Source organism: Metopolophium dirhodum, chromosome 1 (assembly GCF_019925205.1).
Source record: "Metopolophium dirhodum isolate CAU chromosome 1, ASM1992520v1, whole genome shotgun sequence".
Taxonomy (NCBI): Eukaryota; Metazoa; Arthropoda; class Insecta; order Hemiptera; family Aphididae; genus Metopolophium; species Metopolophium dirhodum.
Window position 1 is genome coordinate 111,937,131 of NC_083560.1, and position 27,060 is coordinate 111,964,190.

Sequence of the window (27,060 nt, forward strand, 5' to 3'; positions counted from 1 at the left end):
CGACCATACGACTACCACCGCCCGACCTATCACATCTCAATCCCTAACCTAACCTAACCTGCGGGTAATTGTTTCTTACCAAGAAAATATTATTTTTAAAATTATTTAAAATGTGATTTATTAATAGAACCGTCCAATATTATTTTGTATTTTTATTTTATTATAATATTATATTTTTCATACTTATTAAATAATATTGGATCTCATATCGTATATTGTTGCTCGTTTTAGTTAATACGTTGGATCTCATTTCGTATTAAGAGCACATCGTAGAATCGTACCCACATGACGTGTTGTTTCGACATACTAAATTACTAACGAAGCTAATTTTTACGTTGCTCCAGTGGCTCCGAAGTGTAATGTTGACAGTAGATACTTATTTGTGGAAGGTGTTAGCAATAATTCAAAAATATCGAATATACAATTATTTAATATAAACATGTAGTAGTAGGTACACGCTATACACAAAACAAATTATACATGAAATCCATGTTTTTGAAAACGGCTCCAAGTGGTTAACTATGGTCAAGTTGCCCACTTTTACGTTACCTATACATACAACATAAATAAGAACGTTACTAGTCCTGCTGACCACGGTAGTATAAACTTTGTGTATTATATTATTATGTATGAAGATTGTATTACAATTCGTTAAGAGATCTGTTTAAACATAATAATTATCATATTAAAAGTCTCACAAAAAAAATGGTATCTAAAGTACTCTGCGAGATCCACATATTATAGCAATTTATATTTATTTTTAAAATCACTATACACCAAAATATCAAATATAAATAAGAACGTTACGAGATCCGTTAACCACAGTAGCCAGGTAAAGTATAGTAAGATTGTGTTTTTTTTTTAACAATTCGTTAAGAGATCTGTTCGAATATAATAATTATCATATTAAAAGTCTCACATACACAAGGTATCTAATTTACTCTGTGAGATCGACAATATATTAATTGATTTATTTTTAAAATCACTGTACACCAAAATACCAAAATATAAATAAGAACGTTACGAGATCCGTAGGAGTATAAATACACTTTACGTATTACATTCAATTTTATAAGAAGGTTGTGTTAGAATTCGTTACGAGATCGATTTAAATATAATCATTATATAACAAAATTTAACTAGTACGTATTACTCTAGATCCACAGCCGCGGACCCCAGCAGTACCTAAGTAGACACCTCCCCCCATCTAAAAAATCTTCTATGGCAGATGCCATAGATAAATTAGGTGATCGACGCCACTTTTGATATCCATCTCTTCTACCTTAGGTAGTTTCAAGTAGGTATACAGATACATGTGTTTTCTGAATTAAAAATACATTTTAACATTATATATGTCTGTCCGACTGCAAGGGTATCTTACTACAACTGGCAGAGTGGAAATGAACAGGAAGTGATATGTATTATAATATTAATGTATATTATACGGCTGATTTGAGTATTTCGAGGGTATGATGTCATGATGAAAATCTAGACTGTATTATATTATTGTTAGTATGTATCATCAACTATCCAAAATATTCTACATAATATTTATTGTAAAAATTGTGAAATAGACAACTCGCACGTGGTTTAAAAAATATTAAACATTTGCATGGCTTCAGTTGTGAATTCTCGAGTCTACTACGAAGCCGATATAAATTATAATATATAAATTATGTTTTAGTTTAAACGATATTGTAATAATATGGTTTTGAATCGATTATATTAGATCCGGATTAATTAATGCGACGTTGCCGATACCTAGATCTCGGAGATGGCGTAAATATCCATGCATAGTGTGTGCAATATTAAATAGTTTTTATGTACGTATCGATAGTGGTGCGCCCTACACGGAACACACCGATACTAAATTACACACAGATTTTTTGCTTTCCGCATATTATGAGATCCGGGTAATTTCAATGAAATATCATGTTAAATCATCAGTAGATTTCATTTTAAGCGAAATCGTTGTCAGATCTGGCATTTCGGATCTCACTTCACTGCTCGTTTACCATATGTTGGATCCTCCCATTTCGTATTAAGCATAAACGCCTGCCCACACGTAAGAGCGCGCATTCATCAATATTTTTATCAACGAGAATATTCACGTAAAAATCGGTTTATTTTTAATAAAAATATTAATATTAAGTCAGTCTTTAAGGATTAGGATTGCATATGACACATTGCCAAGTATATACACAGATTATATTAATTAATATTATTATTCAAAATAAACCGATTTGTACGATAAAACGTGGCACACACTTTAAAAAAAGAGATTACAAAAAAACGTTGTATACAAGGATAGTCGCGCGCGGTAACGTCAAAACGACATACACTACGGGCATACACTAACCATCCCCTTTCCCCCTCACTATTGCTGGAGTCCCTTACAAAATACAACACTACATTCCAGTTGCTGGAAGTAGCAGCTGTTTCAACAATACTCGCGTTACCACCATGTATTTGATCCTTACATAGGCCGTTGCGCATGCCCACTACTATGCCCAGATGAGAGGGTTCGGTATGTATATGCCACATACAGTGCCGGATCTTGAACTCTGGGGGCCCTGGTGCAAATCAAAATTAAGGGGCCTCCTTGGAAAACAATTTGCAGTACAATATTATACCTTAATATTTCTGCTACAAATTAAATTACATAATAAAAATTTATGACCTAATTTTAATGTCATATAGACTATAGATATAGCATACAGGTAAAATAATATTTAAAAGAAATCTTAAATAATAAATTATTTATTTAACATAATTTTTAATTATTACATAATAGTATTTTAAACCTAAGAATCATGAAACATGTATATTTTTTTTTTACAAATAGTATATTTAATATTAGATTTATAGAATCAATTTTTAATTTATTTCTATCTGTGAATAAATTATTGTGAAGCAATAAATGTAACTTTAAAAAAAAATCTTTTTTAAGAAATTTTTTTTCCTTGATTTTGCGTTGGCAAAATTATCAATAATCTTTTCAATATTTAGAGTTTTTGTTCGCTCTTTTTCTATATTTAAAATTGCTATACCAGTTAAACGTTCTTGTCCGCATGAGTTTCTCAAGTAATTCTTTATTAATTTTAGTTTTGAGAAAGAACGTTCTGCTTCTGCTACAGTAATTGGCATTGTCAGAAAAATTATGCAAGCACTTAGAACATCTGGAAAACTACTTGATAAATCATTATTTATAATAAAACTACCTAAATGTTTAATTGTATTTAATTTTTCATATTTTATAAATGATTTTAAAGATAACATTTGTCGCGGGAAGTCAGAATTTATATCGTCTTTATATGTAAAACAAAAATCGTATGATGCTTTCATAATATTTTCATCTGTTTGTGTTGAAAGAATAACAGGGTTTAAAAAATTGAAATCCTCTATTATATCATGCATACCTTGAAACCGACTAATTAGTTGAGACAAAACTGTATCCAACACAGGGAAAAATATTTTAATTTTAAAGTTTTCTTCAGTTGTATTAAGTCTCCTATTTCCATTTAAATTGGAAAAGTCATAAAAATGTTTTTTGGCATACGATTCCCTTTTTTCTACAAATTTATTGGGGATTCCCCATCTTGAACACAGCGATTTTGCGTTATCAAGTACATTATCATTGTAGCTATTCCTTGTCCCTTGAATAAAATTAACTGCATTATTGAGCATTTTAGAAGCTTCTTCTAGGTTCATATCTACATTTTGTAATTTTTTAGAAATTACTCTTAATGATCTTAATATAGGTTCCCAGGTACACAAGATTAAAACAAATTCAAAATTTTCAATTTTACTTTTCAAACAAGATGCCAAGGTTCATTCGGTTGTTTTCTTGCTGGTAAGGACCATACAAGTCAAAGCTTTAAGTACATCAACGAAACGTTCTTTAAGCGAAAACAGCATCATGCCGAGCCTCCCATCTGGTAGGGCATACCTTTTTCAAAACTTTTTTTTGAACTTTATCGCCAAAATTTTGACCTAAGGCTAATAAAGCCCATCTTGGAGCACTACTGGCAAAACTCTAGATACTTACTGGAGGTAGATGCAACAGGTTCAACACAATTCAAAATTTGCTCTACAACAAGTTCATTTTTACCATCAATATTGTTATTATTCTTATTGTCTCCAGAGTTCATTGATTCAAACTCAGCTAAAATATAAAGTTAATTTTCAAACCATCATTTATTTAAATTATTTATTAAGTAATAACACTGTGCTATTAATTAAATAATTTTAAATTTAGATTTAATTATATTTGTTGAATATACTTTAATTTTTCTTAACCCTTTAAAATTGTTGAATTCGTTTTAAGATTAACTTCATAAATTAGATACTTACTGGAGGTAGATGCTACAGGATCAACACAGTTCAACATTTGTTCTACAACAACTTCATTTTTACCATCAACGGCATCAACATTGTTATTATTCTTACTGTCTCCAGAGTTCATTGATTCAAACTCAGCTAAAATATATAGTTAATTTTCAAACCATCATTTATTTAAAATATTTATTAATAACTGGAAGTTTTTCCATAGATCTATAATTCATAAGTAAAGACTTGATTTATATATGCATTTCACATAATTTTTGTAAGCTTCATGTCTCTATTTATTTACAACTTATCTAGGTACTTACTTTTTTTTTAAAAAAATCGGTCCATTGACCTAGCCAATTTTTAAATTTTGTTTTCTCTTTCTTCTTTCATTTTTCTTTTCGCTGATCCGGATAAATACTGCCTTGACGTTGACAATGTTGACAAGATTAGGTATAATATGTATAATATATTTTAATTAATTACAAAATAGTCGAACGTACAATTAAAACACTCGCCACACGCGATGGTCGATTAATGATAAACTTAATAATATTTGTGTTGAACGTGTGTGGCGTGTCAATGAAAACAATAATAATATATAATTCGTTATCGTACTATTGGGAAATGTTCGAATTCGATACATCTATTTTTGGTTTTGGTAGCGCACTCGCGCTGCGCTGAGTGCAACGCGACGTGCGACGTTATCGTAATTCGCCGTATTGGTCAATCGGTGTACCAGCATACACGATAATAAGTATAGAAAAAATAATAACAATCAATCAAATATTCACATTAATTAACCCACCAATGGAAATAAATTAAAAATAGTTTCAAACCAAAATCTTATATACTATTTGTAAAAAATAAAAAATACATGGTTACCATAAGAACCTATTTTATTTTATGGTACTTTGATAGTTTGGTATTCATAATATAAGGGGGCCCCTATTTTTTAAAGAGTTGGGGCCCTGGTGCAATGCACCGCTTGCACCGGCGGTTTATCCGGCACTGGCCACATATACCTACGTGGCTTATGTGAACGATTATTTGGACAGTATTTATTTAAACGTGTGCCGTATTGCCGTGTATTTTTTATGGAAAATGAATCCCGCACGTTATATTCCGAATACGGCGGTCGTGTGTTTCTTACAGATAATAAATCATCGTTTGATGCATCCCTGTGGTGGCGGTGCCTATGAAAGTGCTGTACGTAAGTACTCTAATATATATTATGAGCTATGAAATTATGAAATTATGCTTGTTAAATCAATTTCCCATGTAGAAATTACCCTATTAACTATGAACAATGTGTTTTCTCGCTAAAAAATCGATTTAAAATTTGTAATAATTATTAGTTCAAGTGCCACGATACGTAATAATTTACGTACGCTACGAGTTTCATAAATACCACCACGCCCCACCCAACCAAACCATCGGGCGCGCTTATATACGCTTGTATTTGTGTGTGTGTAAAGGATGCGAAATTTTATATTTTTTAGATTCTGAGCGAAGCGATGAATGTATTGATTTTACAATGATGTGTTTTTTTTTTTGTGTCTGTCATCACCTTTTAGGACAGTAAAAATGTTTGGATTTTCTTCAACAGTAACTTTTCTGATAGGAAAGTGAATCTAGTTGGTACTTTGGGGGGTCAAAAGTAAAAATTTCCCAGTAGTTTTCAAAAGTGACATGAAAAACAAAAGAAAAATTAAGGAAAAACGGGAATTTTTACGCAAAATCGATTTTGGTTTTTGGTGTAACTCTAAAACAAATAAACGTAGATGCATGAAATTTTCACTGGTTGTTTATGTTTGCATTTTCTATACACGATAAAATTTTGAAAATAATATGATTCTTTTTGAACTGTTTACGGACATTGTAAGTTTTCAATTTTTTTAGTTTTTTTGTCTATAAATATCAATAAAATTTTATTTGTTGGGTAAAAAAGCGTGAAAATTGAATGCAAGGCTCCTGATATAATGTAGCTTAACTTTATAAAGTTTTCCAGAAATTACATGTTAAACGTAAATATTTGGCATATTTTCATCATTTTAGCTAGTTATTTTGGTTTTGAACACAAGCGTATTAAAAACTTTTATTTCTTACGCAAACCTTATAAAGTTGTATTTTTCTGATAAATCAGATTGTGTCGAATGGTTATATGTAACTTTTGTCACAGTACTATGGTTATTTTTTTTTTAATAATTTTTAACATAATTATATTGTGACTATCCAAAATATCGTCATTTTCACCCCGTTAATTCGGTTTTAGGGTTGATGGAAATTTTCCAAATGTAAAATATGAATCAGAATACCATTCTAAACAATTTTAAAAAAAAAATCAGGTCGATAAGTGCAATATTAAAGAAAATAAGTTTTCATGGATATGTTACGTATCCACGTATTAAGTAGTCATATATTAACTATGTACAGCGCGCCGCACGTTTCTAATAATATTTGACACTATAACTAATAAGGCAATTAGTATAGTATAACATGCGGAGGTCGTAGCAAAAGCGTAGAGAAAACAATTAAACTATAGAAGGTGCCGTCACATACGTATCTTTCCTGAAAAGCCAACGCCCATACTGAAGGCCATCAATTATTTAAAAATTATCTACGTACTTTGCATATGGCGTCAGGAAACCGAAGCCACCACAGAACCGTCTGTTTAGCTTTTTCTGTGGTGGCCTCTCTTCCACACAAAGCTATATAGATGCACCCAATAACTTCTGCATAGCTGTTATTGAGTACACCTATATGAATCGCTAAATGCAGAAAGGACACATGTCTAAGTTTTAAAATTTTTCAGGAAACACAAAAAACTTAATATTTTTGAAAAAAAATGAATTACAAATTGTATGTTATAGAATAATATAGTTTAAGACATGGTATACATGTTTCTACAATCACTTAAAGAAATATAATTAAACTGTAGGTATCTGAAGGACTTTAAGGTTGTGGACATGTGCCGTTTATGCTTCAAATTACCATTTATATTTCGAAAATAACCGTTTTCGTATAAATAAGTAGCTTTAATATGCATAAATATTAAAATGACATGATTAAATAATATGCAGTAGATTATATACTAATAATGAGTCACAAATATTTGATTTTTTTTTAATAATTAGAAATGTAATTATATAAATATCTTATGTTCTATTTTGCCTTCCTTGAGGTGTCTCAGTTTGTAACGAAAAAATATAATTCCAAAATGATTGCAATGCTGCCTCTGGATTATATTTCCCTAGTTGCTTCAAATCTTTCATTTTGCTTTCAAGAATTGGTAAGCTTGAAGTATAAACTAGTGTTTTTGGGAGTTGTATGGGCACTGCATTGTTTTTTCTCAATTTGAAATGATTTGATATTATTCCGTCAGTAAATTCACTTGCCTTAATTATTCCACATTTTTCCGATACACATTCAAAATAATGGTACTTAGAAATTAAAATTTTTTCTATTGTACGACGTTGTTTCAATGTTTTATTACGGCTTTAAACATTCTAATGCGTTAGTATTTTTAATATAAAATTGTGGAAACCACATTTGATAGTCATAAATCATACTTTTATCAACTAGAAACACTGAACATTTTTCTGGATTTCTTGATGATTTTAAAATAAGTTCTATATAGTCTTCTAAAGTGTATAGACGATCCACTCTGTTCAGTTGTTTTTTTATCAATGCAGTCACGATCACACGGCAAAAACGAGTGTCCTCTTTGTGGAAAAAACACCTGAACTTTTTTGAATTTTTTAATTTCAACTAGAGCCATAATCATTCTGAGTAATGCGTGGTTTTTGTTTTGCCCAGCACAATTGTCACAAAAAAAATGCAATTCCTCAACATCATCATCAACAAAACTATTAATATAGTGAACCAAAAAAGAGCATACATCATTTGGTGTTTTCTTGCTGTTGCCTCATGATAAACATAACAAAATAAATTATTCGTGTTTAAATTATGAATACCAAAAGTATTGACAGATAATTGACGATAATAATATACTTCCTGCACCGGTATTTTAGGTAAGTCAACTACAGCCATAAAATCAAAGCAAAGACCTAACACCTTTTTATTCTGTTGAGAAATCTCTATTGTTTTTTTAATATTATTATAAAATTTTTTGCTTCCATGTTTATGAACTAATAATTCCGCAGCAGCAACTCTTTTTGCAACATTATTTAAATCTTTACTCATTATTTTTGTATTTAATTCTTCGCATTTTGAACGAGCATCTTTGACTGGAGCACCAAAGCTTAATGAAAAATTACTCTTAAAATACTCCCAATAATATTGATATTTTATTTTCCCTTCTAATTCTGGATACTTTTTTATAAACATTGTGTGCATAGTTTTAACATTTAATTTTTTAGTTGGAAAACTCAGTATATGTCATGTATTTTTTGACAATACTCATATGGAATAGTATTAGCACTAATATTTTTGCCTCTCATATCAACTGGGGTAATATTATTTTCTAACAAATCGACCAGCCGTCTAATTTTTTTATTAGAAATATTATAAACGTTGATGAAAGCTTTCTTATATACTTGAATATGCTGTCCATCTACCATTAAAAAATACTGAACACTTTTCGACTTCGGTTTTTCTTTTCCTTCTTCTGTTTCTATTCGTTTTCGTTTTCTTGTAATTTCTTTTATTTCTATTGTTCGTTGAAGATGAAGGTCTTGTTCATTTTTAGAATGCAACTCATAAAACATTTTCATTATATCTTCAAGTTTTTCTTGTTGAATGTCTTTGAGACATTTTTTTGAACAACTTTATATCGAAAATATTAATGTAAAAATATAAAAGCTACTACTTATTAATAGCAAACAAAACCAACTAAATATTATATAATTACCATTCTTTAAGTATTAATGAAGGATCATTCTTTGCAGCAACTATTTTTCCAATCTAGTTTGTATGTTTTTTCCCTTCGATTTTTGCTTGCTTGATAATATTATTTTTATATTTATCACTGTTAGAAACACCTTTTTTTCTTTTGAGAGGACTAATACACTCGTCGTCTGAACTCATATTTTAAAGTTATACACGTTATGATCGTTTGTACACGACTACGACGTTTCAACCAGTACAATATTATTTTATTCACTGATAACCATTTTATTTTATAAGTAGGTATAGCAACGTTTTCACCATTATAAACTTTATTTACTGATAAACAATTGTACAAAATTAAATTTATAAATAGAACAATATTACATGTCATACAATAAAGTGATTTCACGAAGATTAGGTTTGATAATATTACTAAAGTATAATTTTGATGCAAAAAGGTTACATGTCCAGGACATGTGCCTTTTCTGCAATTAACGAAATTTTAAATTATTTTTAACGGGGATCTATTTAATAGGACACGTGCCTTGTCTGCACAAAACCATGTATTTATCAATATTAAATTCGATTATGCAATAAAGTGATTTTTGTAAAATATTGGACATGTGCCCTTTCTGCATTTAGCAATTCATATAGCTTGTGATATGCTGTGGCGTCACAGCCGTTGGGTCAAGGAGTTTGCAGTGCCTAGCTGCAAGCGCCCTGACCACCAGCGCCACGCAGATCCTGAAGTGCATGAGTCTATGAAAAAAAAACAACACAAATATTTATTACCGGTTTAATTTAACAATTAAAAATTTATAAATTTATATTTTCTAACCTAACCTAACCTTCAATTATATAAATTGTCTAGGTATAAGTACAAGTTTTAATAAATAAGACTTTAATAAATTATTAGTGATCTATTCCAAACATTGTACATTAGGTATTTAGGTGTATTGTAGCGACGCGCGACGCTACGGAAAGTGCGCTACTCTCGACCACTGGAAATGAGAATTCAATGTATCTACTATTAAGTATTTATAAATATCATAGGCGTTACAATATTATTATATTTATTATTTTAAGAACTTACAATAAATTAGCGGCTTCGTAGTTCATAACTAGCTGTAAATTTCGAGAAGTATTCAAATGTCGGATCAAACAGGATGAACTCCGAATTATTCAGACGTCTTAACCAAACCAAGGCTCAAATAAATGTCTATTGTTCTGTCAGACCGAACGTTCTGACAGACGGACACAGTCAAGTTCTACCTACAGTACCTAAATTATATAACATAAATAAAATGTAGGTAACCAACAAATATAACAAATGTAGAAACTGATATTATAGTATTATATATATATTAATTTTTTGAATGATATTATAATATAGTATAATATAATATAACATACGTATTTGTAATTAAATATTTATAATGTGGTAATTATAGATACTAATTAATGTTTAAAAAATATTTGTTTAACCATTTTCATGAGGTTATGAGTAATATTGTAGTCTGGGGATTTTTTTCGGGTAATTTTTTATAATATTTATATAGACCTTTATTATTAAAGATCTATTTCAAACATTGTACATCAGGTATTTAGGTGTAATGTAGCGACGCTACGGATAGTGCGCTACTCTCGACCACTGGAAATGAGAATTCAATGTATCTACTATTAAGTATTTATAAATATCATAGGCGTTACAATATTATTATATTTATTATTTTAAAAACTTACAATAAATTAGCGGCTTCGTAGTTCGTAACTAGCTGTAAATTTCGAGAAGTATTCAAATGTCGGATCAAACAGGATGAACTCCGAATTATTCAGACGTCTTAACCAAACCAAGGCTCAAATAAATGTCTATTGTTCTGTCAGACAGAACGTTCTGACAGACGGACACAGTCAAGTTCTACCTACAGTACCTAAATTATATAACATAAATAAAATGTAGGTAACCAACAAATATAACAACTGTAGAAACTGATATTATAGTATTATATATATATTAGTTTTTTGAATGATATTATAATATAGTATAATATAATATAACATACGTATTTGTAATTAAATATTTATAATGTGGTAATTATAGATACTAATTAATGTTTAAAAAATATTTGTTTAACCATTTTCATGAGGTTATGAGTAATATTGTAGTCTGGGGATTTTTTTCGGGTGATTTTTATTCCGCAATTCATTTTTTTTATTTTTAAAAATAGTCTTAAAACATAAATAATTATAAAAATTTCGAATATTTAATTTAAACACTTGTTTACATTTACAGATTTTTAAAAAAGTGATTACTGTGTGAAACTTCTTGGCCCCTAAATTTAAAACAAGGCTCGACGTAAATAGGTTATATATAAATTACTTTATTCACAATAATATAATCAAATATACTTGATAATATCATAGGCTGACTGACCGTTTTCGCTCAGAATCGTTTTTCTTATACAATGATATTATATCATTGAATTCAAATTTAACACCATCCATTAGAGTGACCCACTTGTTACCTACTGTACAGCAGAGCGACATCAACTTACCCACCTTTTTTTTATTAACTATTATATTATGTTGATTTTACCTGAAGATGGCACAAGGCTCGCGGCTTACGGCCAATCTAGTAGTTTTGATTAAATGTATGCCTTTCCCTCTATTATGCATTTATACCAATATGTGGTCTACCACTATTTTGAGCAAAGTTATGGCAGATAATGTCCAATGCGTGGTAGTGCGTGGTAGTACATCTAAAATATTATATGCTTAATGATAACGATCGGCGACGCCGAGATGGACGGTCACATGCATTACTGAAAATAATGTTGTTAATAAATATTATTTCGTGTACACTGTGTCACACAATTAAATAAATATAATAATTGATCTACAAAAAATGATGTTTTCATTTATTTTTAATTACTCAAAGTTGTGATACCTAATTTATATACTACCGAGTATACTTTTAAGACTATAAATATTAATAAATATTTAGGTTTTTTAACTTAAAAAGAAGTGGGAGAGGGGGTTAAGAAATTAACATGGGTAAGCATAAACAATTTAAATGTATAATAATATATATTTTAGGAGTATGATTGTAAATCATAAAGGCTCAATTGTGATAAGGTAGTAATAAAGTGTATGTTATTATAAATAAAAGACTAATAATAACGTAGTATATATGGGGGGTGTAGGGGGCGAAGCCCCCACGTTTACTTATCAAGCGCATTAAAGCGTATACTCAGTAAAAAAATTACGACTTCATCACTGCATATCAGGTAAAGTCATTAATAATTTTGTCATAACCATATTGTCCTCTGCTAGCTTCAGTTCCATTCCCAAATTTGCTACTTTGAAAATATGAGTCGACATATCGTCTCGTCTTCATTGAATAACTGTAAAGTTTCTGTTGAAGCAAATGTATACTTGCTTCAGACTTTTGTTCATAAACAGTGAGAAGTTGTTCCCACATATCAAATGCATTTTCACAGTTAATCAAATTTTGTAATGTACCATTGTTCACCGAAGTAACAATTAATTTTTGACACTTACCGTCAGCTCTATTCCAGTCATTAGTTGACTTTTGCCATCAAGATCTAGCTTCCTCGTCAGTTTCCTTTTCTGTCTTAGTAATTCTAGAACTAGGCTTTTTCCAGTCTCCTGTAATTATTGGCGTTAATTCAAATGAGTTGAAAATTACCTTCATTTGATATAACCACAACGGCAAATTTTCCGCATTGGATAATTTTGTTATTTTCACTGATTCGTCCATCTAGATTTTTCCTGTTTATATAACTTTGAAGAATAACAAAAATTTCTTGTATTATAGAGAGTAGTTCCTTTGAAGTCCAAGTTTATTCAGATAATTTGTCTGGGCCCATAACCTGTTGAGTTTAGGATTATGTTTGTAGATCAATCTGGACAAAAATGACTACACTGCTTTTAGTAATAATTAAAATTTACTAAACGCATGACGTACACATAGCATTATAATGTTGTGCTTATAGTGTTCTAAAAGTCGGCCTTATATACAAGTGACCTTTTGTATCACGCCATTATTTAACAATATCCGATTCGCTAATGATTATACCGCGTGATATTGCGTGATTTTGTACATTATGAATAGCAAAAATGTTGTTGTTATTGCACAATAAAATGATACTTTCATATAATATTAAATTATATTCAACACGAATGATGAAACCAAAGCATGTAATGTTATCTTGTTATGTGGTAAAATTAAATTTGAAAAACACAATGGAGGCAAAAAATACCAAGCCAACGCCAAAGGTTTGAAAGGTACATAATATGAATTAAATACATTATTTAGTGGTTCACCTAAAGACAGCCAAGAGTCTAAATCCAAAAATCAAGCTAGCTGAAATAAAAATATCAGACTTTTTTGCTGAACGTAACATCAGATAACCAGTTTTGAAATTTGTTTTCCCAGATTCCCAAATATGTAGAGATATAGAACTTAACGGCACTATAAGTGTACAATCATCATAAACAATACATATAATTGCAAAATCTAAACTACCTAAATTATCCAATTTATTATTTCTAAATCATACTTCAATCAAAAAAAAATGTACTCTGGTCCTTTGCACCGCATTCGGGGTCCGCATCGATATCAAACACATTATTACCGAACGTTATATATCCCAGATCAGAGAAAATAATTAAATGCTTTTGTTTATTGATTTTATGGCCGCTTGTTCATAATCGCATGAAACTGATTTAGGTTTTATAGCTGGTCTTAAATTTTTTAACATTAAAAACATATGATCGTATGTTTCTGATTGTTTATAAGGGAGTAAATTATAAACCATAGGAAGTATACCATGTAAATATTCAGCTAATATTACATAACCTTGACTGAATAATGGAGGTGCAACTTTAAATATACCATCTATGTACCAAATGTTCGAATTCTCCAAAATACCTAGGCTCATAAATCAAGCAAAAATTAATATTCTATTAGGTCCGGGACCACAATCACTTAGTAAAATTATTTCCTCATTACCGTTTGATGGAGAATACATAGTATAAGCGGGTGGGATGTCTAGTGTAGTTAGGTCAACTGGATTATTTGGTGCTGTTTGGATTTCCTGACGTTTTCGGAGAACCGTTTTTTTCAATGTTGAATTATTTGGCAAAGTAGCCTAAAAACAAACAACAAAAAATATCTTTTAAATAATTGTATTTAAAATAGCTATATGTATTTTATTTATTAAAAAAATGTTTGTTTTAGATCAGAAAGATTCGAACCGGGATCCGGGTGCGTCGGATTATCCATTATTCAAAACTCATTAATGTTTGAAAAAAATATTCCAAATATCGCTAGGGGGCTAAACTACAATATCGTTCCTAAATTTAAATTGGCGGGCCTAGTAAAAATAAAAGTTGTCTGAAATGTGTACTTACTTTAGCTACTTCCGATAAAGGTCCAACACATTTGTTTATTACAATTGATGTAGGTTCCATTGTTTGAAGTGCACGTGTCTTAATTTTTGTAATTGCAGCCTCTACTTAAATTTTAGCCGCCTCAGAATCATGCGTATGGTCGTTAATTTTTTTTTTAATAATATAATCATTGATTCCAGTATGAATTCGACAATTACACGTATCTTTATAGCGACACTTCCAAAATCTCTTTGTATAATTAACATTAAATTTATCGAAGATATACATGAAACCGTATTTCGGTAAAATTTCACGTCCGCGATTTGATAGTAAATTAGACATTTTATTCAGAAATGTATGTACAGAAATTATGACAGATCTACTATTCGATTATGACACCGATTGGTTTACAGTTGATACACTACACGGCTACACATCCATCGCTTTATCTTAACTACTGTATCTTACCTACCTGTATCTTACCTATTTAGCTGGTTTTTACGTTACACCAGCGGTTCTCAACCTTTTCATAGTCGCGTACCACTTACACAATTTGAAAATTTTTACGTACCACCTGACCATTTTTTTTTTTTTGCTTATTAATAATGTAAACGTTTATTATAGTAGTAACAGAATGCCGATCCTGGGCCCCACCTCCCATGAAAATTTTCATTAACACCGTGGAAGTGAGGCAAACCGAAAAAAACCAATACCTCAATCAAATCAAAATGTTTGCACCTACGCAATTAGCTGAACTTTGTATGAATCGTCTGGAGACACAAGACACACCGGTGGTAATTCAGAAATTTATTATTACATATTATATATAAAATATTTAATACTTTTTTTTATTATTCTAGCCATATGACAAGAATTTTAGATGCCTGTCATCATTGTCACCAAGCTATTCACCTGTCAACGCTGCTATCTACAAATTGTATGAAGACCCTAATAGATTAAATCAGACGGATGAGGATTATGATTCATCGAAGGTAATTTATAAAATATATATATATTTTTTTAATAAAACAATTTTTTGATTATTTTATATTTATTTTTTCCAGCCGATAGATCATTTTGATGGTCCAATGTCACCCGATGAAAACTGTAGCCAACATCAGTCGTTCGACGAAAATGATGGGCCTGATTTTTTCAGTTCAACCTATACACCATCTCAATTCAAGACACCGCACTCATCTCGATCGAGTTGTGTTGAACACTAAACACCAATGCGTAAAGTAAAACGTAGACTATTCTAATAATTTATGTAAAATAAATAATTTATGTAAAAATAAAAATACATGATATATAAAAAGTTTTTTCATTTATTAATATTAAGGTTTACAATACATATTAAGGTTGATAATAAATATTAAGGTTTACAATAAAAATTTACAAGGTTCTTACTTCTCCGTTAAACGGATTATAAGTTATAATTTGGTCATGTAATATTAAACAATATGCAGAAGTGGAGACTGGAAACGCTTCATCAGCTTCTAGTTCAATTCTGAGGTCTACTGTCGCCATTTTCACGTTGTCGTTCTGTCGGCTCATATCGACAACTATAATTGGAGATAGATTTTTGAATTCTGATCGGTTCAATAGAGGTGTTACATCGTCGTGACCGTAGTAAGATTTTTGGAACTCTGCATACGCACGGTATAACGTAGCCATCTTATTTTTGTTAAAGTCACTTTGAAAATCTTCATAGGGGAATACTTCGGAGTTTAAATAGACTTTCAAGTTTTTAATTTTACAATGATCAAAATATGACATTGATTTACTTGAGCTATTTTTCCTGTCAGTTTGAAAACCGATTATGACATACCTAGGTTTTTCTAATTTGTTGGATGTCTTTACTTTCCACGAATGTGAAGTGTTTTGAGGTAAAAATGGATGTTCACAAAGTTCCCATGAACGAAACGCACATGTTAGAGGTTTCTGATTGTTGACTACTTTCAACAATCGATTTTTTTCTCTATCACTCACTTTCACTATAGGCATCCGCACAATATTTTTGTTATGTTTATTTTGACGTCTTTTAGTTTACCGTCCACTAACTCATTATTTTTATATTGCTTAATAGCATTTAAATCGATGGATGATCTATTTAATATGAGTTGCTGGTTACAGTTGATTAAAATACGTTTATAATCTTCACAAAAACCAAACAAATGTTTAAGATTTATACATCCGTTAAAATTACCGCCATCAATGAAATCTTTATTAACATTTTTTAAATCACTATCCCAGGCAGCGTTTTGGTGTGAAGAAATATTTGTTTTATTGTACGAACAATATCCTTTTAATGTTGACGTTATCCCTGGATTGATAAGTTTTTGAATTTGATTTCCGTTTATTTCATATTTCATTTCGGAGAAAAGAAATCATAGCCCGTTGTTTATAAATCTAATCTCGTCAGTTATTTCTGCAGGTTTGGTTATTGTCCCCTCGATATAAATATAACTCTCGCATGGTAAAGTATAAGACTCTGTGTTGTGTAAAGCAATACGCACCTCATCATTATTAGAAAGAGCGGACGTCGAAAAAGGTAAAAAAGAATGATAGTCGATTTGAGTTATTTTACAATCGTCGATGTATCCTGCCGTGACATTTAAATATGTGTCGTCCATATTAAATTACGTTTATCGATCGAAGAAAAGCCAAATTGTCGGGTGTTAGACTATGTCTAGTCTGTTTTCGTCTCGAATATTTTTTCTTCTTCGGAGTTGTTACCTTGTTAGTGTTTTTAACACGACTAACGGGTTTTTCATATACAGGCCTATTTATATTGTAAAACTGAAGCCCCATCACGAGTCTTGAATTAATAATCGTATTGATACTGGTTCGCCTCGTAGATCGATCAACTCGTCGTCCTGATTTTTTAAAATTATACTTGCGTGTGTTATAGATGTAGAATTAAGGGAGTAAAAAACCAAATGTGTCGGTACCTCTATTACTTTATAGCCCGGAGGTACATTCGGATAAAACTCGTGGATTGTATGGCACTGCTTACCGTTGACGAATGAACCCATAACTAGGTTTGAATCGATATATATACAGTTTGTCTTGGTGATATTGACCAACGTATCTGATTCGTGATTGACATTAGCTGCATATTTACGATTTTTGAACCCCAACAACTGTCCTATACTATTATTCGAGCTAAAATCTACAGTTTCACTACAAAACATTGTACATTTTAGTGTATTATTATCTGCTCTCAACTCGAATAAAGTATCGGTATTATGTAATACACGTTTTATAGCCGCTTCAATTTCTTTCAACTCATAAGAGCCGGTAGGTATTACATAGCTATCGCTATTCGTATTATTATCATTAATGTATGTGAAGCATATTTTATTACACTTTTCGTTTACATTAGGAATAGAATTATTCGTTTGAAAACCTAACAGACAGATTTTAGCATTTTTACTGACTTCTATCGGTGGAAAAAAGTCACATGTCAATTAACTCGAGTTACCGGTTAACGTTATAGTGTACATGATAAAAATTTTAAGCACAGATGACCACAGTTTGTTGTATTATATTTCTGATGTCTCGTAATTATATTCGATATTGCAACCGTTGAAATATTTCTGTAATTCTAGCGGTGGTGTTAAATTTCCATAACTATCATAATATTTAACTTGTTTTCCGATTTTCTTATACGCTACCCAATGAGTACCTGTTCCGTTTTCGATATCTAAATTAACTACAGCTGACTCTTGATGTTTTGCTCGTCGAGGCAACTTGTCTCTTGCAAATACACCAATGAAATGAGGAATTTTCAACATGTCAGCGTATTTTATAATCTCATAATCGTATAACGCTCTAACGGGTAACGTAGTTATTAGTTTTTTGACTTTGATTTCTTAACTGAACCGCCCTTATGTGGTGCTAGGTATAAACCTTTACCTTTTACGATTTTATAAGACCTGCCCTTGTGAGGAGTAAGGTATAATCCTTTGCCTAAATGAATAGGAGTGTTTTTTCCAGAATTTAATTCTTTTACGACTTTTACTATATTACCTACTCCACCAGTAAGCGCGCCTAATGCCGATAAACCAGCAAAAATAGGAATTAAAGGTAGAACACCACCCTTTTTCGGTATTGGTATAATTCTTGGTGTTTTAGTTTTCTTATTTTTAGATTTTTTATTTTTTTTAATTTTTTTTACAGCTGACAGACATGTTCTTACTAATTTTGTTATATTATTTTCGTTCATTTTATTTTTGATGGAATTTTTAGCAGCCAAAACCATTTGTTTAAACCCGCAACCAGCTCCGATCTTACGGTTGACTTTCATGGCTGTAGTAACTAGCCAAGACGCCGCTTTTTCCTTGATACCTGTGTTTTTAGATTTAAACACTTCCCAAGCCTGATTTTCTAATACTTCGTCTGCTCTATGTCGATCAGTTAGCGAATTACTTTATTCGTATGCGATATCATGCGCTCTGGCCAACTCGTCAAGTCTGTTTATACCACGTTCTCCTCGTGCCAATCTTTGTTTTAATTTGGTTCCGGACCGGCAAATCTATAAACAATTATTCATAAAATTTAAAACGGATTTATTAGTAATAATATATCGTAGTGACTTACCTATAACCAGGTAAATGTAATTCTACGGGTAAATGATTTATAACAGAGTTAATAAGTCCAGAGCCCTTATTATTGTTTCTCTTACGAACGTGAGACATCGTGTGACGCTCTCGCAGGCATAACATCTGTTTTTATAGTAAAAAAAAAAAAAAAAATGCGCTTTATCGAGCAAGCGAAAAAACTTCGAATTTATAATATTGATTCATTGATTCTCCCGAAACAATTCAACAGAGGCATGGAGAGCTTTTCCCAAATACGATAAGGTCATTGGTACTTGGAAGCTTGGGGTGTGGTAAAACCAATCTGATATATTTTCTACTAGTCGATGAAAATGGGTTACGATTTGAAAACGTTTACATATACTCCAAGACGCTGGAACAACCTAAATATAAATTATTAAAACGTATTATTGATGGAATAGACGGTATGAACATTTTTACTTTTTTCGAGAATGATAAAGTAATTCCACCAGAGAAAGTTTTACCAAATTCAATTTTTATCATGGACGATGTTATTGGTGAACAGCAACACGTAATAAGAGAATATTTTTCTCGAGGTCGACACAATAAAATAGATATTTTTTATCTGGCCCAGAGTTATTCAAAAGTACCAAAACAGTTGATACGTGACAACGCGAATTTAATAGTATTATTCAAACAAGATGAGACCAATTTGAAACATGTATACAATGAACACTGTTCTGGGGACATGTCATATACACAATTTAAACATTTCTGTGTAACATGTTGGAACCGTGACAGGTTTACATATTTTATTGTTATTTGTAAAGACAGCGAACGTGATAACGGACGTTATCGTTTTGGATTTGATACTTATGTAGTTATATAAGACGTTACAATTAATATATATAATCATTTAAAACGCAGTCATGACGGAGGCAACTACTGTTTTAGATGAGCTAGTTAAAGCTAAGAAAAGTATTAAACGTAAATATATCGCATTAAAAACCGGTTCAGATAATGTCCAACAATTAATGACACAGACATTAAAACCAATTATCGATCCTTTAACTAAAATATCGAATAAACCTCGATTGAACAAAGAAAATACTGACAATAAATCAAAAAACTCGGACTACAATCAACAAGAAATTGAAAATTGGTTTCAGTCTACAGACTTAGATAAAATCTATGGCCCGAAAAAACTTCCAAACGGATATATTATCTTGGGTAAAAAAGAAGTAAAATTCGTTGAAAACACTATACTTATTGACGGTACTGTTTACCCATCTACGTCGGGTCTTAATCAGTTATTATTTTTAAAAAAGCCACTTATTTTTACTGATACCGATTTAGAGGTGTATAAATCTATATTAACTCAAACGTCAGTACATTTATCTACAGTTGGAAATAAAATAAAAAAGGGTGGTACTAAATATTCAACAATTATTAGTAAATTATTCCCCTCGGGTGGCGAGCTGTCCATGAAATTACAGAAAAATAACTTAGTGTATTGGGATAATCCAAACGAGTTAGTCGACCGATTACGTCTGCTTCTCGCGTCAAAAGCAGCCGGCAATACAAGCGTTTCAAACGAAATAATTTCGATATTCAACGAATTACACGAGGCCGGGCTAATAAAGCGAGTTCCAGATGTCTAAACGGGAAATCGCTAACGAACTTCATAAACCAGCAAGGAAAAATTTTCCTAGGCGTAGAGTTAACGTCTATGGAAAAAATGATTTATGGCAGGCTGACTTGGTTGAAATGATACCATATTCAAAGATAAATGGTGGTTACAAGTACTTCCTGGTTGTAATCGACGCTTTTACAAAACTTTCATAGGCGAAACCGTTAAAGTCTAAGACAGGTAAAGAAGTTACTAGCGCTATGGCTACAATATTACTCGATCGTTCATCGAAACTTTTACAACTCGATAACGGAAAAGAATTTTACAACACCACTTTTGACGCTTTGATGAGCAAGTATGGCATACACAAATATTCAACTTTCAGTATTCTAAAGGCTAGCATCGCGGAAAGGCTTAATCGTACATTGAAAGGGAGAATGTATAAGGAGTTCACTGCACGTGGGTCACACGAATGGGTTTCAATTTTACCAAAGTTACTTGACGAATACAATAATTCATACCATAGAACTATAGGAATGTCACCAATACAAGCAGATTCCAACCCCGCTTCGGTGTTAATAAAACAACGTAAAATTAATAATGTAAAAATTAAGTTCAAAGTTGGTGATAATGTTCGTATCAGTACACAAAAGGTTATCTACCAAACTGGTCTACAGAAATATTCGAGATTATCAAGATAAATAAAACATTACCCGTTACTTATCAATTACAAGATTATATGGGTAAACCTATAGCTGGTTGTTTTTACTCTGAAGAAATAAACAAGACCAATTTCCCAAACGAATATTTAATTGAAAAAATTATAGGTAAAAAACAGAATCAAGTGTACGTCAAGTGGTTAGGATTTGATAATACGCATAATAGTTGGATAAATACACGTGATGTTAAAAAATAGTGCCAGTCGTTTTATAACTATGAACGTGTTCGGTAGTTCTCAGGCGAGTGATACTAAGAGAAATATATCAGATATTCAGTCGAGTAACAAAACGATTCTAAATGATGTAAAACTTCAACAGAATGAAATCGAAACTTTGAAGAATAATATTGTTAATCTAAGTGAAAAGATACTATTGCTTGAAAATAATATACAATCAAGTAATAAGTCTTTATTAAATTGTGAAAATCGTATGTCCCAGCTATTTAATGACTGTGCCGAAACTATTACAGCAATCGCTATCCAGGGACTCGACGTTGCCCATTTAAAAGCTGAAATAAAACGTATAACCGGAATATTTGATGAAAATTCATTACCGAATCATGGAACATAAATTTCAGATTTAAATTCACGTTTGTTGATCTTGGAAGGGAAAAATATTAAGAAAACTTGATTTTACACAAAATAAAATAGTTGGTTAGAGTCATGCGGTATTGAAAAATAATTTCAGTCGAGCTGTATACTCCATCGTGTTTGGTTATCCTATGTCAGTGTTAAAAATTTAATATACCTGTAATTATGTCGTCAGCTATCGCAGACATGCAATGCGTACTTGGAGCAAACAATAAATATTTTATTAAAGAATTATCTATAGTCGACACAGAAACATGGGCGAGCCAGCATTGGATTTTTAAAAATTCTAAATGTAAGCAGGACAACAAATCTCGTAAAACTAATAAGTGGCTAGAACATAACTATCATAAATTAACTGTAGAATATGGTGATATCGAGTATGAAGAACTAAGTAGAATATTGAACTCTTTAAAGTTCTCATGCATTTACGTCAAAGGGGATCAGAAAAAACAGCTTCTTACAGAATTTATACCTCAAGTCGCACTAATCAACATCGAAGACCTTGGATGTCCACGTTTAGATCAAATATGTAACGATGAAACTCTACCTTGTTGTATTTTTCATATGGAATTTAATCCTAAACAATGTATATTCTATAAAGTATTTGCTATAAGGAAATGGTTTATAAATAAATTCTAAGAAATGTTATTGTATACAGTATATTAAATAAACATAATATTATTAAATTTTAACATTGTTTTTTTTTTTTTATATATATATATGTTATAATATATACATACATTGATATTTGATAACATTTACAAGATTATTAATTTAATATTTTTTCTAATAGTTAGTAAACTATTGATCTGAAACAGAAAAAAAAAACATGATTAAATATATTGTCAAACCTAATCATAAAATAAAAAAAAGGTGGATAAGTGGATGTCGCTCTGCTGTACAGTAGGTTACAAGTGGGTCACTGTAATGGATGGTGTTAAATTTGAATTCAATGATATAATATCATTGTATAAGAAAAACGATTCTGAGCGAAAACGGTCAGTCAGCCTATGATATTACCAAGTATATTTGATAATATTATTGTGAATAAAGTAATTTATATATAACCTATTTACGTGGAGCCTTGTTTTAAATTTTAAATCCTTAGCCATAAAAGTTAAACATTTTATACATTTTTAACCACAAAATAATTAATAAATTATAAATTTGATAAATGTTGTCAAAATTTGAACTTTAAATGCTTATAAAAAAAAATTGTGCCTATGTTTTTTTAATATTTTTCAACTGCTATTAGAACGATATATCAGGAGCCTTCTATTAAATTTTCACGCTTTTTTACCCAACAAATAAAAATTTATTGTTATTTATAGAAAAAAAAACTAAAAAAATTGAAAACTGACAATGTCCGTAAACAGCTCAAAAAGAGTCAAAATATTTTCAACATTTTATGGTGTATAGAAAATGCTAATATGAACATTCAGTGAAATTTTCAAGTATCTACAGTCATTTGTTTTTTAACTACAATAAAATAAGAAAATTGTTACATGAGAAATCGAGTAAATATCAAATGTTGTAAAAATATAAATTTCAGACGCTCATAAAAATTTAATTTAAGTTTCTTCTAGACATTTTTTTTTTGATAAAGGTAGACAAACTTATGAGTAATCTTATATTACATTTTCAAATCTTAGATTTAAAAAGAAAAATTTTTATGAATTTCAACTCAAAATAATTTGCTATTTTTCGTGATTTTTCCGTATTTTGTCAAAATTTGAACTTTAAATGCTTATAATTAAAAACTGTGACTAAGGATTTTTAATTTTTTTCATCTGCCTTTGAAACAATAACCTAGGAGCCTTCTATTAAATTTTCAAGCTTTTTTACTCAACAGATAAAATTTTATTGATATTTATAGAAAAAAAAACTAAAAAAATTGAAAACTGACAATGGCCGTAAACAGCTCAAAAAGAGTCAAAATATTTTCAAAATTGTATTGTGTATAGAAAATGCAAATATAAACAACCAGTGAAAATTTCATGCATCTACGGTCATTTGTTTTAGAGTTACACCAATAACCAAAATCGATTTTGTTAAAAATCGATTTTGCGTAAAAATTCCCGTTTTTCCTTAATTTTTCTTTGGTTTTTCACATCGCTTTTGAAAACTACTGGGAAATTAAAATTTTGACCTCCCCAATGCACCAACGATATTCACTTTCCCATCGAACAAGATACTGAAGTCGAAAATCGAAGCATTATTTCGACTACTTATCGTGTACACAGACACAAAAATAAAAAAAAAAATAAAAAAAAAAACACACATCATTGTAAAATCAATACATTCATCGTTTCACTCAGAATCTAAAAATAAAAATGAATATAAACATGATTTTACAGAAAAAGTTAAAAGATTTTTACATGATATTTACAAAGTATTTACAGATATAAAGTATTTTTCAGGTTATTTACAGGTTTAGTTATATAATAATTTAATAAACATAATATTTACAGAAAATATTACATGATATTTACAAAGTATTTACGGATATAAAGTATTTTTCAGGTTATTTACAGGTTTAGTTATATAATAATTTAATAAACATAAAGACAAAAATAGTAACTAAAACATAATATTTACAGAAAATGACAAATGATATTTACAAAGCATTTACAGATATTAAGTATTAATGTTACATGATATTTACAAAGTATTTACAGATATAAAGTATTTTTCAGGTTATTCATAGGTTATTTAGTTATATAATAATTTAATAAACATGCAGACAAAAATAATAACTAAAATATAAAAACCAATAATATACATAAACATAATATTTACAGAAAAATGATACATGATTTTTAAATGATATTTTCAGATTTTAAAATTAAATATAATGTATACATGTTACTTATAATATAATCAACTATCTTCATAAAACTTAATATCCTATTCCCTACATCATTGCAACCATCTCTGCTTCCACCCTCTCAAGTTCCCTATAAAATTCAAAAATTATATAAGTAAAATAAAATATATCTTTAATGTTTTTATCTTACTCTATACGATAATGACCATGAGCTAAGGTATGAATTTGGTCGTCAAGCACATGTCTCTTATCGTCCAATCGGTTTAACGCTAATTTAACTGTTGAAATTGTTTTCATCTGATGATTGTACGATCTAAATGAATTGTTTACTCTAAACGGTGTATACTCATTCGTTGATGATGTATGCCCAATAGATTTAAACAACTCAGATTGAATGATTGCCATAGATCGTGCACTTTTGTCATCGATCATTGCACCTTTCCAAAACAAACATTTCTTGTGATCTGAAATACTTAAATGGTTTTTAACAACATGCCCACGTATTCCTTTTGCCTTGATTTTTTCAACACCAGCTATATTAAATGCATAAGATTTAGCTCGTAGGGCAATAAATTGTCTTATTGCTATCCCATTACATTCATCAGTGAAAGTTCCTGGTAACTTTTTTCTGTCGATACAATAGTATGGATGATCAATTGAGAAATTTGAAGTATCCATGCGATGTAAAAGTTCAAGGTTGTTCATCAAATCATTGTAATAGTCAACCGTCATTATATTGTAAATCAATGAATCTGGAAAAAAAAAATATTTTAGTTAAGTCATTACATATTACATATAACTATATATACCTGTGTCCGTGTACATCAGTTGAATATTGTCGCCATAAGTTTTTACCATTGATCCGTAGTGGAAATCATAAATTAAAGTTTTTGATATGTCCAAAATAGAAAATCCTACGTATATTGGCTTATCAAATTTTAATATATCAACGTTCAAATGTATTGCGACCAGGTTTTCGTTATATATTGTAATGTCCTTGAACGTATTTAGGTTAATTAACTTTAAACACTTTTTTTCGTCACACACCAGCATCATTCTTAATCAATTCCTTACATTTTCCAAAGTTTTTCCTGAAAATAAGGTTAGTTTTAATCAAGTTTAAGCTTATATAGTTATTGTAATTAAATAATTTTACCAAAGACTGCATTATTCATTAGTTTGAAGAACTCTCTTTCAAAATCGTTCTTTGCATTTTTCCGCATATTTGTGTTTAATCGTATATACTTTTCAAGCCATGGAGATTGATCAAATTTTAAAACTCTATGTACCTTAAAAAAAAAATTATTATTATAATATACTACAAGTAATAATAATTATGTGCAATTTTATTACTTTTTCCAATACCAATCCTGCTTTTAAAGCTTGTTTTAAAGCCATATAATGTATAACATATTTTTTTTTAGTTTGTAAATTGGCAATAAGTTTTTTTATTTTTGAACCAGAGGGGGCTATCTTCTCTGGAAGGTATGGTAAATCATTGTGTAGGTTATGTAATGAAACTGGGTAAGAAATATCTACTTCCAACGCATAGCCTATCTCTGATTCATCGTTAGTGTTTTCCAATAATTCTAATATAGTCTCATTGTTTAAATTTTCATTATACCATTGAAATCCACCCTTAGGCATGTTTTTTGACATTGCCCAACCATAGCTGAAAAATGAAATAGAATTAATAATCAATTATTTTTATGTGAAAGGTAGAATACATACAGATTTGTTGCGTCCAAGTACACAATCCATGAATCAGGTTTTGACAGGTCATATTCAGGAACATCTTTATTATTAGCACACGCATATCGCATACTTGCTTGGGTAAGTCCACCTCGAATTCCATCCTCAACCATCAAAATTTGGTCGTAATCACTCAAAAGTTCAAGTTCGACTTCAGTAATCTTCAAACAGCAGTCAAACGACATCCCGGGTGCAGTATAGTAAAAACTAGGGTCTAATCCGTACGTTTCTAAACATAAATCTCTAAAATTTTCAAAAACGTCACAGAGAAGCATGACATCAACTTTTATATACCAATCGCTGTATTCGCCAAGAGTTTTAAAATTAAAATAATTCCATACTCGAAGTGCGTGTTGGTAATCAGCTTTGTCTATATTAGATTCGG

The 27,060-nt window shown here is 30.3% G+C and overlaps 2 protein-coding genes across 2 annotated transcripts; both read right to left on the minus strand.

The window, feature by feature from the left end:
• Window positions 1-15,987: 15,987 nt before the first annotated feature.
• On the minus strand, window positions 15,988-16,967 carry LOC132950764 (uncharacterized). The gene is made up of 3 exons (XM_061022322.1): window positions 16,802-16,967; window positions 16,646-16,750; window positions 15,988-16,589 (listed from the first exon to the last, which is right to left on the minus strand). The coding sequence occupies exons 1-3, from the start codon at window positions 16,965-16,967 to the stop codon at window positions 15,988-15,990; spliced, it is 873 nt and encodes a 290-aa protein (XP_060878305.1).
• Window positions 16,968-24,877: 7,910 nt separating this feature from the next.
• Window positions 24,878-26,355, minus strand: LOC132937363 (uncharacterized). The gene is made up of 5 exons (XM_061004181.1): window positions 26,277-26,355; window positions 26,080-26,212; window positions 25,733-26,014; window positions 25,114-25,675; window positions 24,878-25,053 (listed from the first exon to the last, which is right to left on the minus strand). Exons 3-5 carry the CDS (start codon window positions 25,977-25,979, stop codon window positions 25,011-25,013), a joined length of 852 nt encoding a protein of 283 aa, XP_060860164.1. The 5' UTR covers window positions 25,980-26,014; window positions 26,080-26,212; window positions 26,277-26,355; the 3' UTR covers window positions 24,878-25,010.
• Between the last annotated feature and the right edge of the window lie 705 nt (window positions 26,356-27,060).

Bases quoted from the DNA above. Each gene is read 5' to 3' on its own strand.
- LOC132950764 (XM_061022322.1), bottom strand. From the start codon at position 16,967: ATGAAATATGAAATAAACGGAAATCAAATTCAAAAACTTATCAATCCA. The intron at 16,751-16,801 runs GTAATTTTAACG...GTTTTTGTGAAG, and splicing joins TAAAGATTTCATTGATGGCG to ATTATAAACGTATTTTAATC. The intron at 16,590-16,645 runs GTAAACTAAAAG...GGATGCCTATAG, and splicing joins AAATAATGAGTTAGTGGACG to TGAAAGTGAGTGATAGAGAA.
- LOC132937363 (XM_061004181.1), bottom strand. From the start codon at position 25,979: ATGATGCTGGTGTGTGACGAAAAAAAGTGTTTAAAGTTAATTAACCTA. The intron at 25,676-25,732 runs GTATATATAGTT...TTTTTTTTCCAG, and splicing joins ACTGATGTACACGGACACAG to ATTCATTGATTTACAATATA. The intron at 25,054-25,113 runs GTAAGATAAAAA...TGAATTTTATAG, and splicing joins CATGGTCATTATCGTATAGA to GGAACTTGAGAGGGTGGAAG.